Source organism: Hemiscyllium ocellatum, chromosome 14 (assembly GCF_020745735.1).
Source record: "Hemiscyllium ocellatum isolate sHemOce1 chromosome 14, sHemOce1.pat.X.cur, whole genome shotgun sequence".
NCBI classification, from domain to species: Eukaryota; Metazoa; Chordata; class Chondrichthyes; order Orectolobiformes; family Hemiscylliidae; genus Hemiscyllium; species Hemiscyllium ocellatum.
Window position 1 is genome coordinate 29,838,994 of NC_083414.1, and position 16,717 is coordinate 29,855,710.

The 16,717-nt window shown below is 38.8% G+C and overlaps 1 protein-coding gene across 1 annotated transcript in view; it reads right to left on the reverse strand.

The window, feature by feature from the left end:
* Positions 1-16,717, reverse strand: part of phf2 (PHD finger protein 2) — a 153,382-nt gene that overhangs the window by 37,729 nt on the left and 98,936 nt on the right. Inside the window, exons 9-14 of the mRNA XM_060835559.1 lie at positions 12,880-12,986; positions 12,684-12,775; positions 11,747-11,836; positions 9,514-9,780; positions 6,035-6,154; positions 2,540-2,658 (exon numbers count right to left, since the gene is read on the reverse strand). Of these exons, the coding sequence (XP_060691542.1) occupies positions 2,540-2,658; positions 6,035-6,154; positions 9,514-9,780; positions 11,747-11,836; positions 12,684-12,775; positions 12,880-12,986 (795 nt within the window). The remainder of the gene's footprint in view (positions 1-2,539; positions 2,659-6,034; positions 6,155-9,513; positions 9,781-11,746; positions 11,837-12,683; positions 12,776-12,879; positions 12,987-16,717) is intronic.

Below are 16,717 nucleotides of genomic sequence, written 5' to 3' on the forward strand. Positions count from 1 at the left end.
AATTGCACAGTCTGCTATTACACAATACCCATTGTTAGTCACTAACAGCCCCCATTAATAGCTAATCGCCCTCCTAGCCAGACCGTTACCCACTCCTTCACAAGATGTCATGAAGAATTAAGAGCTTTTGTTCCAGAATAGTCTCTTCAAAAGTTACAATAGCTTGCACTGTAATTGAGTCAGTTAAACAGTGACCTAATACACACTTTCAAAATTAAAATGTTCTGTTGAAATATTAACATCTTTTCATTGTTATGTACAGCAATCAGTGAACATAAATTTAAGATCGTCATATGTAGTAAGAATTAAAGATAATTAGAATGTGGAATTACGTTCCTCAAATTATCACTGACACAGAGTTTACTAATTCTTTTATGAAGAGAATCAGTTGGTTATTTATAACAGTTATTTATAACCAACTGATTCTAACCACCACCCCATGACATTCAATGGCTGAATGCCCCATCACTGAATCACTCACTATCAACATGCTTGGGGTTTTCATTGACGAGTAACTCAACTGGATTCATCACATAAACACAGTGGCTACAAGCGCAGGTCAGAGACTAGGGATACTGCAGCATGTAATTTACCTCCTGACACCCCAAAGTCTATCTACCATTTACAAGGCACAAGTCAGGAGTGTGATGGAATACTCTCCACTTGCCTGGATGGGTGCACCTCCAACAACACAATAAGCTTGACACCATCCAGGGCAAAGCAACCTGCTTGATTGGCACCACAACTACAAACATTCAATCCCTCCACTACCAGCGCCCAGTAGTAGCAGTATATATTATCTACAAGATGTACTGCAGAAATTCACCCAAACTCCTTCGATAGCACCTTCCAAACCCACAACAACCTCCACCTAGATGGACAAGGGCAGCAGGTACTTGGGAACACCACTACCTGCAAGTTCCCCTCCAAGCTACTCACCATCCTGACTTGGAAATATACCACCTTTCCGTCACGATCTTTGAGTCGAAATCCTGGAATTTCCTCCCTACCAGCATTGTGGGTCAACCCACAGAAAGTGGACTGCAGCGATTCAAGAAGGTAGCTCACCATCACCTTCTCAAGGGCACACCCCTATCAACTACAGTCCCCTTGCCTCCTCCTTCCCTGCATTAATCATGCTCACTTCGATGTCTGTTTCAATACTTTGCAGAAGGACCTGGGTAGCAAGTCGGTTGGAGGGTAAGGCAGTGAGAATTCAGGATTTGGAAACAAAGCAGAAGAAGGATCAACAAGAAGGGCTGTGTCTAGGAGGTGTCCAAGATGGCAAGTGAGCAAACAAGTGAGGCAACAAGAGGTTGGGAGTAAGTCAGCAATCAAGCTTCCAAAGTAGTATTCTCTGATACAAGCAGCAACCTGTAATGTAGCTGGCAGTGAGATTACATGCACCGCAACTGCAGCGAGAGCCTAACTTAAAGTATTGAAATGGACATCGAAGTGAGCATGATTAATGCAGGGAAGGAGGAGGCAAGGGGACTGTAGTTGATAGGGGTGTGCAGGGCTGTAGTTGAGATAAGGTAATGAGTGAAGTAGAGATTGGGGATGTGAGGGCAGCAAGTGAAGTAAAAACAGGCTCGCGGAGAGGGCAGTAGTGAAGCAAAGACTTGGGAGATAGGGTGCAGCAGAAATACCTGTAAAGGAAAATTTTCAAGGTTATGGGAGAAAGAAAGCGAGGAAATTGAGACTATTTGGGAAGTTCTTACAAGTACTAGGTACGAACAAGATGGCCTCAAATCTGTATTGATCTAAGACTCTAGTCTCACTTATCTAATTATTCACTTTATTTTTTTTTAATGTACTTGTGGGACTGTACATGTAGGCTGTGGTGTGTAGTGACTTCCACTTTCAGGTAATCTTTGATGAGGAAGTCTAACATAGTATGGAAACCTAAAGAAGAAACTCACTGACTGCTGCAGGAAAACACAACTATTTATAATTGCTGTGATCTCCATAATCATTTAAGTATTGCTATTGGGTATCTTTGATGAGGTCAGCCAGATGGACCTCACAGCATTTAAGTTGCCTGATTGGGGCTGTTAATCTGGTCCAGTCAGGGAGCCCTGGCTGACAGATATAAATAGTTATGTCAGATATACTGCTCACTCTAATAGTTGTCTCTGAGGGGTACCTTTCTTTAACCAGAAGGAATTATGGTCATATATCAAGACAAAACCTGATAATATAAAGTATCTCAAGATACACTTTAACAAGAACAGTTTCATACAGCACAAAATGATTTTCTTACAAAATACAATTAAATGAATGAATAGTTTATGTTTAAAACTGGTTATCTGGTTCAGATTAAATAATTAAACTATTATTTTTGTCCAGGTTTCAATCAGCCAAATAATTTGTAAAGCAGCACATTTATTTCTTGCTGCATTCATACCTCTGGAAAAGGTTTGGTTTTATGCAGCATTTATCTTTTTCTAAAATAAATTAAGCTCTCATTTCATTCAGTTAATCCATTCAAACCTTCATCAGACGAAGATATTTTTGATTAAATACTTTAACCACACACCTCAACAGTTTTTTATTGGTGAACACCAACTTGAGCTTGCTATTGTCTTTGTTTCCTGTCAAAAACAATTTGTCTGATTTTCCATCTTCCATTTTGAGCAGAGAATCTGGTTTACTATTCTGGGAAGTAAAGAAAATGTAGGCATGAATTTTTCACCTGCTATTGAACACTAGTGTTTATTCAATATTACATTTAGTGTTGCTGTTATGGTTGCATTATTAAAAAGGACTCATTAAGGACAGCTGTAAACAAAGAACTCATCAGTTTTTTTTCCGTTTCGAATTTGGTTCACTGGGAGAACACATGCCTCAAGGTCTTTAGATTGCAAATTACATTCCCCTTCCAAGGTACATAATCACAACTGACATTTTAGTCGGACTGACTGCAGGGAGAATGATGCATTGTCAGAGACGCCGTCTTTCAGGCAGCACATTAAACCAAGTATGTTTGCATTTTCCTATAGCAGTATTTGAACAAAAATAGGGTTTACCTAGAGTGTAAACTAAAATTTATCTCTGAATCAATGTCATTAAACACATTAACTAACCATTTATCTCAAAACCTTTTGTGGGATCTAGCTATGTGGTGTCATATCACCAACATCACAATGGTGAGTCTACTTCAAAAGTACTTAGTTGACTGTAAAGCATTTTGGGACATCTTGAGTCAATGAAAAGTGCATGGAATTTCTTCTTTCTTTCTGTTTTGTATATAATTCATGATTATGAATGATACAAAGAGGTAAACAGACTCTCCTTAACCATCACTGAGAGAAAATACTTCCTCCTGATTGACCTCTGACCCCCATAAAGGCTATGTACTGATGAAATCCCAGTCCACTATAAATTCAAAATCATTAGGTCTATTTACCCCTTTGTAGCATCCACCAAAATTTGCAGCTCTATTGCAGTTTTTTATTATAGTTAAACAGCGTTTGATTTTATATGTTGCAATCTTGAACTAGAAGAAGTGAAGGCTATCTTTAAGAAACAGCCACCACATATCACCCACTACACAGTTTATAAAAAAAAACAACTGCTCAGCATTGTTATTCACAATAAACCGTAAAGCAATGCAGGCAGGACAAAGTAGTCCCGATTTGAGAATTCATACTTCATAAAATGAGTACCTCATGTGCTCTAATTTACTGTACTATTGAATTTTAAAAATAATTGTTTTATTTAATTTTTAATAGTTTTTGAAAATTCAAACAAATTAATTACCATGGATTTAATAACAAATAAATGTAGTCTGGGCTGGAGAGGCAGTTATACTTTGATGTCAAGATTTGGATGGCCACAGTCAGAAATTGAACTGCTTGTCACGCTGAATTTGTAGAGCATGTGGCTATGTTTTCTTTGGCCCATCTTCAAGCAGTTGAGCATTGTCCAGGTTTACCATTGCAGGCTGAAAACCTGAACATCACCAGGCAGGTCACTACCCAGATTGTGACTGGTGATATTTACAAGCAATCAGGAGGCACACCATTGACAGATGGTGCTGTCATTAGCTTGTGTGTCACGGCAAGTGTTTTACTTGATACTGTGGGAATTCAAACAAGTTTATGGGTTTCCTTTTTAGGTCTTTTATTGAAGAGGGTGCTTTGTTAGCAATCAATTGATGGCATTTCATTGAGGAGGGTTTTTTGTTCTGCAGACATCAGGAGAGAGAAAAATTGTAACCTTCAACCAATGCTCTCTTAAACTTTCCAACTTGAAAACCTACAAACTAATGCTGCTAAGATGGCAAACAAACGCTAGCAACGGGCTAAAAACAATGACTGCAGATGCTTGAAACCAGATTCTGGATTAGTGGTGTAGGAAGAGCACAGCAGTTCAGGCAGCATCCAAGGAGCAGCGAAATCGACATTTTGGGCAAAAGCCCCTTGGATGCTGCCTGAACTGCTGTGCTCTTCCAGCATCACTAATCCAAAACTAGCAACAGACTTCACATCCAAGAATAAAAAAAAATGAAAAATAGATTTCAAGATATGTTCCTAAGAGTTAGGTAAAATCACACAAAATTAGGAAATTGAAAAAAATGTTTTTGGAAATCTTGAACAATAGATTAAAGATCATAAAATAAACAGTATTTACATGGGCAGGAAAGTGATATTTAAAGCATTGAAATTACTCTATTTTTGGAGTTCTGATGCATGGGTGATGAAATAAACCATGCAATGCAAAATGCTAGCTTATATGTTGCAAAAATTGGTTTATATGTTCCAGATTGTTTCAATAAACATTCTCCGCGTTTTATAGAACTGCTAGAACACCCCCCCAAAAAAACACATTAGTTCCTGATTAGTTTGCAGCAAGAATAACCACTTACAAATACAATCTAACCTAAATACTAACTTTCAAAACAAAAAAATGCTCAGCAGATTAGTCAGTATCTTTAAGGAGAAGTAGATAAGCTAGCTGTTCAGCTACCAATCTTTGATAAGGCTCATGCGAACTGGGGTTTTTGTGGCGCAGCGTTAGTTTCCCTACCCCTGGACCAGGAGGCTTGGGTTCAAATCTCACCTGGTCTAAAGGTGTGTATTGATATCTCTGAACAGGTTGATTAGAAAAATGAGTTAATTTTAAAAAGTCTTTTCACCCCCTTCCTGCTCTGCCTGCCTCTTCCTCACTTTTGATGGCTTGCATTGACCATAATGGGCTTTGCATGTAAATACTTATTTGGCTTCATGGGTGATTTACTGGTGGTGGTTAGTAGTTAGAAAATAAAAAAAAAAGCTGACCAACTGGGATATTGTGGGGCAGTGGTAGCATCCCTATCTTTGAGCCAGGAGGCCTGGTTTCAAGTCCAACCTGCTTCAGTGGTGAGTCTGAACTGGTATAATGTATAAAGCCTAAAGGCTCTTGTGGCACAGTGGCAGTAGCCATACCTCTGGACCAGAAGGCACAGCTTCAAGTCGCACCTGCTCCAGAAATATCTAATTGACTACACAGATGAATTACTGGAGGTGGTTAGTAATTAATAACAAAACAAAACCTTGCTGATTTAGTGATGGGAAAAAATTCATTTGGTTGTGTGTCATAGCACTTATACATATATTAAAAAAATGGTAGTATATTTATAGGGTTTTGTGGCAGAGTGTTAGTGCCTCTGCTTCTGAACCAGGAGACCCAATATCTGTTCCAGAGTTGTGTAATAACATTTTGGAACACATTGATGGGAAAGTACATGAAAATTATGTTTATTATCAATAGATGCTGGTTTAAATTGAACTTTTAAACAGTCGAAAGCCAGGAGAGGAGGAATGGAAAAAAATGTCACCATTGTGTGGGTTCTTCGTTTGCACGAAAGAAAATTCATTGAAAATTTTAATTCTAGTGTCTAATTCAAATTAAGTATACTGTATACAGACTTTGAAACCAAAATAAATCATAAAAATGTGCTTTGTTCTATAAAAATGCTTTATAATTTATTGCAATAAGTATTAAAAGAAGTCATGCATAATATAGTTACATTTTCATAGAATCATCCTACCTTATACTTCCACTTCACTTCAGCTTTGCTTTTGTTCTGCTCTTGTATTCCAAATTTTAATACATCATTTTGATTGTTTATACTTTCTCTGCCAGCCACACTTAACATATTCTTTGAAACCTATGGAAAAAGAAACATATTTTAACATAGCAAAAAATACTAAAAAATGTATGGAAAGAAGTGGAGTATTAACTGAACAATGACAACCATGCTTAAAATACACATGGAGGTAAGGAAATCCACTGGAAATTGACAAGGAAAATCCAATTACAGGAGCACACAGAGAAAAATCATTCCGTTAAATAGAACGGAAGGAAATGTTGTGAAGCTGCTCCTGCAATCACAGATCCAATCAGCGCTGGGGACCCGGGTTCGATTCCAGTCATGAGCCACTGTCTGTGTGGAGTTTGCACATTCTCCCAGTGTCTGAGTGGGTTTCCTCCGGGTGCTCCGGTTTCCTCCCACAATTCAAAGATGAGCAGGTCAAGTGAATTGGCCATGCTAAATTGCCATGGTATTAGGTGCATTAGTCAAGGGTGAATGTGGGGAACTGGGTCTGGTGTGGAGCCGGTAGGCCAAATGACCTGTCTGCACACTGTAAAAATCTAATCAATCCCACTCATGCTTTCTCCTGATAGGAAAGGTATTAGCTGTGATCTTACCAGTATATGGAAGATGTGTTTAGGGTATTAGAAGTCCGTTTGTATGTAGAAATATGCATCAATTATTTTGGAAAGAAAAATTGTTGATAATTTATACTCCTTGCCTTAAACCATTTAAGTACTGTGGCATCTTGGAAATTAACACCTTCCTCTAATGGCATTGTATTAAGCAGTGGGATTATGTAAACAGAGATTTTGGATATCTGAACATAATAGATACAGTTAGTAAGTTTACAGATGACATCAAAATTGGAGGTGTAGTGGACAGCGAAGAAGGTTACCTCAGATTACAACAGGATCTTGACCAGATGGGCCAATGGGCTGAGAAGTGGCAGATGGAGTTTAATTTAGATAAATGCGAGGTGCTGCATTTTGGGAAAGCAAATCTTCGCAGGACTTAAACACTTAATGGTAAGGTCTTAGGGAGTGTTACTGAACAAAGAGACCTTGGAGTGCAGGTTCATAGCTCCGTGAAAGTGGAGTCGCAGGTAGATAGGATAGTGAAGAAGGCGTTTGGTATGCTTTCCTTTATTGGTCAGAGCACTGACTATAGGAGTTGGGACGTCATGTTGAGGCTGTACAGGACATTGGTTAGGCCACTTTTGGAATATTGTGTGCAATTCTATCGGAAAGATGTTGTGAAACTTGGAAGGGTTCAGAAAAGATTTACAAGGATGTTGCCAGGGTTGGAGGATTTGAGCAAAAGGGAGAGGCTGACTAGGCTGGGGCTAAGGCTGAGTGATCTTATAGGGGTTTATAAAATCATGAGCGGCATTGATAGGATGAATACACAATGTCTTTTCCCTTGCATGGGAGAGTCCAGAACTAGAGGGCATAGGTTTAGAGTGAGAGGGGAAAGATATAAAAGAGACCTAAGGGGCAACATTTTCATGCAGAGGAAGTGGTGGAGGCTGAGGTGACTGACTTCCAACAGCCACAAATCATCTTCAGCTGCTCTATTAATGACCGTCCCTCCATCATGAGATACATGAGAACACCACCGCTTGCAGGTTCTCCTTCAAACCACTCTCCTAACTTGGAAATAAATCATCAAGAAAGATGGTTGGGTCAAAAACAGTACCCTGAGGAGCTCCTGCAGTGATGTCCTGTAGCTGAGATGACTGACTTCCAACAGCTACAACCATCATTCTTCATCCTGGGTATGACTTCAGCCGGCAGAGAGTTTTGCTCTGATTCCCATTGTCTCTACTTTTTCCCTGGGCTCCCTCATGCCACACTCAGTCAAATACAGCCTTGAAGTCAAGGACAGTCAGTCTCATATTAGCTCTGGCCTCTGTTTGAACCAACACTGTAATTAAGTCAGGAGCTAAGTGGCCTGATAGAACCTAGCCAGCGTTCAGAGAGCTAGTTATTCCTAACATCAATGTTGTTATCAAAAGTGGACTGATGGAGAGGTAAATGACCAGGTTTGATTTGTCCTGCATTTAGTGTAAGGGTATACCTATACAATTTTCAACACTGTCAGGTAACTTGTGAGTGATATAACTGTTCTGGAACAGCTTGGCTATGGATGTAGCAAGTCTCTGCTTGTATTGCCAAAATGTTGCCATGGCCCACAGCTTTTGTAGTATCCACTATCTTAGCTATTGCTTGATATCACATGGAGTGAATTGAATTGGCTGAAGACAGTCATTTGTAATGCTGAAGACCATTGGAAGAACCAGATATGCATCATCCACTCTGCATGTCTGGCTGTAAGAGTGTTACAAATGGTCCAGCCTTATCATTTGAATAAACTGAGACAAGGTGTTTTGGATAGTGGGGTTTCTCTACCCACCAACAGATTGCCGAATGGGAAATATAACTCTATCAATCCTGTCTTCCCTGCAGTCACTTAATTTTTGATGAGTATTAAAGACTGGAGACAGAACTTCTGCTTTTGACTTGGGAGGACATTTCAGCTCAGCAAGCTGACAGCCATCTCAATGAGTGATAGCTCCAAAGTCCCAGCGGTGCTACCAGGAGTGATGGCTCTTGCTAGAACAACAAGCAGCCCCATAAATCAAGGGTCAAGGGTGTTGGAGATAGGGTATGCGGGTGGGGGTGGGGTTGCAAGACTAGTAGGGAGTCTGCCTAATCTATAAAGGGATGAGTGATTGGAGGGTGAGCCCCCTGTCTTCAACCTCAGCATGATGACCTGCTGGATTTTCCATTTGAGTCCCCAGTCTTCTCCCACCAGCCCAAAAATAGTGACCAGGCAGGTAAAGGCCCTCAACTGGTCAATAAGATCATCAAACAGGATGAGAGTACGAGGACCAACTCTGGCCTTATCTCACACTTCCCTTAAATTTGCGGAAAGATCAGGGCAGGTCAGAGCGCCCTATGGGAAGGCTATCGAGGAACATTTACGGCTTCCTTGCCCAGTGTCACAATCCATTCTGCCTACAGAAGACATTAAAATTCAGACCCTGAAAACCCTTATTGCTTCATAATCCAAATAAATAAGAACCAGTTTAATGGTATTTGCAGGCAACTACTATTTACTGTGCATCAGGATAATAGAGCACTAAAAGCAAATTCTAGCAGTTTCTGTTACTTTTTCAGATCTCCAAGAAAACTGAGCAGATCATACAGCATCTGTGGAAAGCAAAAAAAAAACACTTTTCACATATATTGCCTGACCCGCTGAACATTTCAAGCTCTTTCTGTTGACAATACAGAAGATCTGTTTTTGCACAAGGGAACTGAATGTATTTCAATGGTTACATATTCTATCGAATTTGCATTACTCTATTTACAAAGAGCCAAGTGATAGACAGATGAATTAACTTTTACAATATAGGAAATAAAACTCACCTTTCCCCCTTTCTTTGGCACTTCAGTTTTAATTAAAGCCTCCTTTGTATGTGCCTCAAGAATGTCAAGATTTGGAACTAATACTGTACTTTCTTTTTCTTTCTTCCCTTTCTTCTTTCCTCCTTCTTTGGCCCGTGAAACTTTCTTTTTTTCTGACTTTTCAATAGCTGCTGCTCCTGTGTGTGCTGGCAGTTTGGCAGGTACAGCTGGACTTTTGGCTGTACTGATAATATCACTCACCTCACTTTCATTTGCTTTAAGTGCATTCTGTAAGAAAATAAACATTTGAAAATGTAATCCAGTCTGTAATTCACTGACAGTAATACTGACAGTGAGCTGATTAACGACTATTCTGCTCCATAACTTGCCCAGAATGAGTTATTATTGAACATCTGACAGCAAATACAGTCTTAATGCCCTATATCTGGCATAAATTCCTATCATCAATAAACTGTTTCCTTAAAATATTGTATAATGTCCATTTATGCTATCTGCTTTTATACATTCTAAATTCATTTTAATACTCTATCAAGTATGGATAAAAGAATCAAAATGTGAAAATTTGCTTTTGCATGACCTTAATTTGAGGACAAGAATTTTGAATACCTTATATTCAAAATATTTAAGTATTAATGGAAAAAAGATATATTTTGTTGAAGTTTTTCCTCTTAAGACAATTGAATCTTTGGACCTTCAGTCGGGCTTAAAATGTAGCATGCTTGTGAGTACAGGAAGCTAATTGTTAATATACAAAACCCTGGCTTTTACGACTGAAAAATCATGCACACACATTGAGTCTGTTTCAGCTCAACAAAACAAAACAAACAAAAAAATTTCACATATATTGCCTGATCTGCTGAACATTTCCAGCTCTTTCTGTTAAAAATACAGTACATCTGCTTTTGCACAAAGGAATTGAATATTTACTGGTTCATTTCTCAGAGCAATACCTTGACCAATCAGAGTCAACCTGTCTGGTTTAAAAAAATTGAACAAAGCCTGGCAGTTAACAGTCAATCATTATTAGGTGGTTCATTCTTCATGGCAAAACCTCAATTAATCAGAGTTCATTTACCAATCAATCAGCACTCTCTTCTCATACAGTATAAATGTTGGTTTTCCTCTTAAATTGGTATTTCTTGCATATTGTCCTGATAAGTGCAAGACGAAATGCGTTCTTTTTCAACAGTACTCAGGTTCTAAACTAACAAAAAGATATTTATCTGTATTTAACTTCTAAATTTGTTTCTATAACATCTACTAAATTTTTAGTCCGACTAAAATGAGTGCTATGTATTAAAAATACTCATTCATAATCAAAGTGTTCAGATATCATACATACAACCAAAGGGGGCTCTTGAGTTGCAGTGGTAATGTTCCTATTTTTGAGCCAGGAGACTAAGGTTCAAGTCCCATTTGTTCCAGGGGTGTGGCGTCTCTGAACACATTGATTAAAAATACCTACATATAACTTGAAGTGTTCCATATAAAGCTGCAGTACCTTATAGAAAACATTAGTGGTTTCCCATTATTTGTTGGAATGGCATTTATGTGTCTACCATGCAAAAATATAGAGTCTGAAAACACAGCAATATTACACAACAATTGTTAGAATATTTACTGAGACTCCACCTACTTTTCTTTTGCCAACAGAAATATCTCATCCCTGTACAGTGTATCCCTGTAAGGGTCTAGCAGTGCAAAGACGTCTAGATGTTTCAGTGATGCTGCAGAAAACATCCTCAGGAACTGATGAGTCTGAATCTTCCAGGTAATAATGTATAAAAAGAACGACATCACTGATGATCTACAATGAGGGATGCTTAATCAAATTTTCTTCTTTTTCTCCTTTTTTAAATATTCACATTTTTAACAACTTGTGCCAGTTATGAACTACATCTGGCAAAACATTAACTGTTTACTCTTAAAATATTATAAGTTTCTATGAAATACTGCAGCTTTAACTCTCAGAAGAGTACTTTACGGACATAACTTAAAATTCATTTGACTTTGCTGGGAAAAAATATGCTTTTGTGAATTCCATTCATTTTTATTAAACAATCTCACAACAAAATATTTACTTTTTTAAAGTAGGAATCTTTTTAAATCTACATTTACTGAGCAAAGAAAAATCTTAGTATAAAAAGCAACTAAAAAACATTCATTAGTATCTTTAGTCTTTAATGCATACAACAAATAAAATACTGGAGCCAGATTACAGAAAGGAACTTACCTCTGCTATTCGTATTTCTTTGGCAAATTCTTTTATAAGTTGTGCTGTTTTAATAGTTTCTGGAATCTCATCTTCATGATCAGCTATAACCTTAAATAAAAATATTATGAGATAGGTCAATAATTGATAAATATTAACTGCAGGTAATGGGGACTTAGACAATAATCATGCTGACCATGAAGTGTCATCATTCACTAATGATGTTCATAACCTTTAAAATGCCTGAATCCAAATGATTGAGAACGTGCAAAGTTATTTTGTGCTTTTGTGGTTTGTGTCAGAAAGTAATTTCCAAAGTGACCTTTGTGGAAAAAAATGAACGTGGACTTGAAAGAGAAAATTTGAAGATCTGAACTGTTCATTTAACTGCATAAAGTCATAACATGTTTGGAACCATTTTTAGTATCTGAATTTCTGGTGTGCAAACAGTGCCAAGATACTGAACTTAATATTTAGGCTTTATCTAAATAGTTCACGTGATTTTCTGGCTCTTGCTATGCTTCATAGGTCGTTTGCTCTTCGACGGTTTGAATCTTCGGCGAACAGTAGGGACTTAGGTAAGTCCCAGTTGGAAGGTCAGCAGAGGAAAGCTAGATGGCCAATTTCGGTGGCTTCTCAAGGGTACAGGATCACCTCCTTGCTCAACATTAAAAATAGTTATAAATTTAGCTTAACTTCTTGGAGGCAGCAAGCCACATACATACCTGTTCTCCTGGGGCACTATAATTTCCGAGGCAATCTAAAAACATGCAGCATATTCCCAAGAAGTATGGGAGAAAGGGCTTAACAACTATTTGACTTTGCTCCCCAAGTGCCTGAAATCCATCCAGACCATATTAGTAGAGAGTACAAATTTACAAAGTTGGTCAGTTTAGTCTGCATTCTACTATTACAATACTTCCCCAAAATTACTATAAGACAGCACAACAGTCTTTACCTGCTTCTTGGTCCATGCCCTGAAAGCACCATTTAGGGCTTTTGCTCCTAGTACCAGATAGGTTGGAGGCTGCTTACCAGATTTGTGCAAACCTATTGGAAATCAAGAAAGGAAAAACGTAATACTAAAATCAAATCTAAGTGAGTTGGATAAATGTACTAGGTTGGGTAAAGATGTTTGACTTAATTCACATTACCTTTGAATGTCTCAAGCAGATATTTGCCAACATACCAACATATGACTTCAAAATTTGAAAATTTGATAAGACTACTAATTTTCAACCGCTTTTCCACTTCATAGGCTCTGTAAAATACAAAATTATACTTTGATATATGATCAATATGATCCACATGGCCCAATATTTGGGGTTACTCACAACTGTGAGGTCAGTGCTCCATTAGGTAGAAATTTCTGGAGTTCAACATGAATCCAGTTACATACAGAAATTTGGGCACTGCTGTCTGATTACCTTCCAAAATGTTGCACTGCATTAGAACCCTGCCAAGAAATTTGGCATTGAAGTCCACGTATGAGCAGTAAGTTCTTGTACCTATCCACCAGTTACTCTTTAAACACACAAGTTAGGTTTGGTGCTTTAAGATATATTGAGTAGCCCATTCTATAATAAATCTTAATTACTGCCAAATGATCTCCCTGGCAGTGGAAATTTAATTTCCTATGGGTGAAGTTAGAAATTATTATTAGAAATATTTTATTTTTCTTTTTGTGCCAATTATCTCGCCAACGCATCGTTCTTTCCCTCTACTTTGCTTTCTATATATGATTTTACAGTAATTTATTATTTTAATGCACATCTCCTGGTTTAAATCCTCTGAGTGAATAATTTTTAAATGGCCCTAGAACTGATGATCCTCTGATCTGCTATTTCCATCAGCGGTTTGTGTGCAAATTTACAACATGTTCCTGTCTCCAGGCCACCTTTGAGAAGTCTGGTTGAAGACAGGCAGTAATTATGTCTCTTAACAGGCTCACTGAAGCCCTGCTAAGGTGCAGAAGAATTGCACCAGCATTGTGTTTGCACTGCCTCTTCAAATAAGCATTTTCCTTCCCTTTCTGTATACTCTTGCACATTACTTTAATAGACGTGCAAGAGACAATCTTCCGATGCCCACCGGGGTACCTCAGTTGAATATGGCTTCACCACACTTCAAGGCAGGGTACTCCAGAACAGAACCACTCATTGTGTGAATACATTTTTTTCTCAGATTGTATTTACTAAATTTACAAATCACTTTAAATCTGGGGCCTCTCAATTCTCCCAATCTACTTCGTCCAAACCCCTCATGATTTTGATAAGTTCGATCAGATATCCTCTTAGCCTTCTTCTCTCCAAGGAGAACAGTTCCAACATCTCCAATCTAATTTCACAGTTGCAGATTCGGATCCTTGGAACCGTTGTTATAAATCTATTCTGCATCGTATCCAATATATTTACATCCTTTCTATAGTGTAAAACCCAGAATTGCACTCAATACTCTCGCTGAAGATTCACAAATATTTTTATAACTTCAGCATAACCTTCTTGCTGATGTCCCTACTGATAAAGCTCAGAATACTGTATGTTTCTTAACTGCTCTCTCTAACTGTTCTGCTACCTTCAACGATCTGTGCACATTTACATCTAGGTCCCTCTGTTTCAGCACTACCTAATAGATGTAACTTTAGTTTATGCATTACCTTCATCCTGCACCTGTTTGTTCACTCCACTAACTTCTCTATGTTCCTTTGATGTTTACAATGCTTTCATGTTTCATACCAAATGTAAACTTTGAAACCGTCCCAGCATGCCAAAATATAGACGATTTATGCATATCAGTAAAAGCATGAATCCTCTGGGGAACTCCAATACAAATCTTCGTCCAGGCTGAAAAAAATCTACCAACCATGTTTCCTGTTTTGTATTCATGTTGCTGTTGTTCCTTTTGAAATAACCCCACAGAGGCCGGTATCTCATCACCAAGTCATCCTTTATTTTTCCATGAACAGTCCTTGACTTTTGTAGTACCCATTCAGAGTCAGCTATCAGAGTGGCAGTATCTCTGACACTCCTCTTATTATCTATCAGCCAGGGCTCCATGACTGAACCATATTAACAGCCCCAATCAGGAATTCATACTCTATAATGTCCAGCTGGCTAACCTTGTTACAGTCATGACATCCCTCCTCCTTGGAGTCCTATGACATTGGCTGGTCCTTTTTCTTGGAGAACTTCCGGGAACATTTTAGCACTGTGTTAGATTCTTCTGACTCAGCTCACAAATGCACAGGCACTTGTCTTTTGCATCAGGAGCATCTCAGTAGAATTTCACTCTCTTTTTCTGATGGCTAAGGCATCAAGATGGCAACATTTGCCCTATCCCTCTCTGATTCTGAGGTCTTATCAATGATGGGGAGAGTGAACCCATGGGTTCTAGTAGCATTTCCGACAGTTCTGGGAGGCGGGGCATGTTTTGCTCCTGAATCTTTTGCGAATTGGCAGCTTTCATATGGTCCACCTGCTTGTTCAGGACCACTATCCAAACTTTATACGTCACTGTCTTGACCTTACATCGACCATGCCTCTTACTGATATAAAGCCATTTTCATGATTTTTACACCAAACTTCATCCCCTGTATTAAACAGTTTTTCTCACATGGCAGAGTCTTGTCTCTGGCATTGGTATTCCTGATGCAATTTCACCCTCCACCCAAGTCCAGAAATATCAGATTTAATCTGACGTGGAGTCTTCTCTCCATTAATAACTCTGCTGGAGCTATCCCTGTAGTTGCATGTGGGGTCGTCCTATAATCAAACAAGAACCATGATAGTTTGGTATCTAGCAAGGCTGTAGGCTGCTTTTTCCAGTCAGACTTCAAAGTTTGGAATGCTCTTTCTGCCAGGTCATTGGACGATGAGTGGTATGGAGTTATCCTTATATGTCCAATTCCATTCAACTTTACAAAATATCCAAATTCCCTGCTGGTAAACGATGGCCTATTATCTGTGACCAAATCTTCCAGGACACTGTATATTGAAAAATGCGCATTTTTTTCTATCAATAGTCCTTGCATTTGATGATGGATCCTATGCACACACAATCATTGAGTGGGTGTTTACAATGACTAAAAAAACTGAACCCATGAAAGAACTTAGATAGTCACCATGCAACTGAGTCCAAAGTTTACCCAGCCATTCACATGGATATGGGAGAGCTGATGGTGGTAAATTTTGTCCATATTTGCACTATGGGCAGTGCCCCACCTATGTAGCTATGTCTGCATCCAGACTTGGCCACCAGACATAATTTCTCAACAACATTTTCATTTTGGACAGCCCTGGATGGCCCTGGTGGAGTTCAGCCAGTATTTGGTAGTGACCTATGTTCAGGCCAATCAGTCTTACAACACCATAACAATATGCCATCCTTTCCTGTAAGTTGGTCTCTCTGGATCCAAAGAGGTTTCAATTCTAGTTGGGACAGCCCTTTGGTTTCCCCCATCTTTCTGCGTCCAAAGTCTGATATTGTCAGTTGTGACTGGGGACATGTCCAGAAATTTCATACTATTACAGACTCTTCCACTGGGGGGTACCACTGGTGGTGTATCAGCCAGTGGGAGACAAATCAGTGCGACTTGGCCTGGTGGACAGTATTCTAACTTATAATTACAAGCACTTAGTAGAAGACCCCACCGCTGAAAAAACAGCCTGGAGCTATCCACCGCATTGTCTTGTTCTCTTTAAGTAGACCCAGGCTGGGGTTTGTGCTCTGCATTAGCCAAAGTTCTGGATGCATTAATGATTGGGCGTTCCTCTCCATTGGTCCATCTTATGAATTAATATCACCCTGATGCCATACGGGAAGGCAACAATGTCTATACCAGCTCTTTCTTACGACCATAGTGCACCAACACCTTAGAGGATGATAACTGTTTCCATACTTGACTGAAAGCTAGGGCTTGTCAATGCGACAATTTCTAAGACTGACTTTGTTTAGGAATTAATGTGAAGGTGCCAGGATGGAGGCCAGGTTATC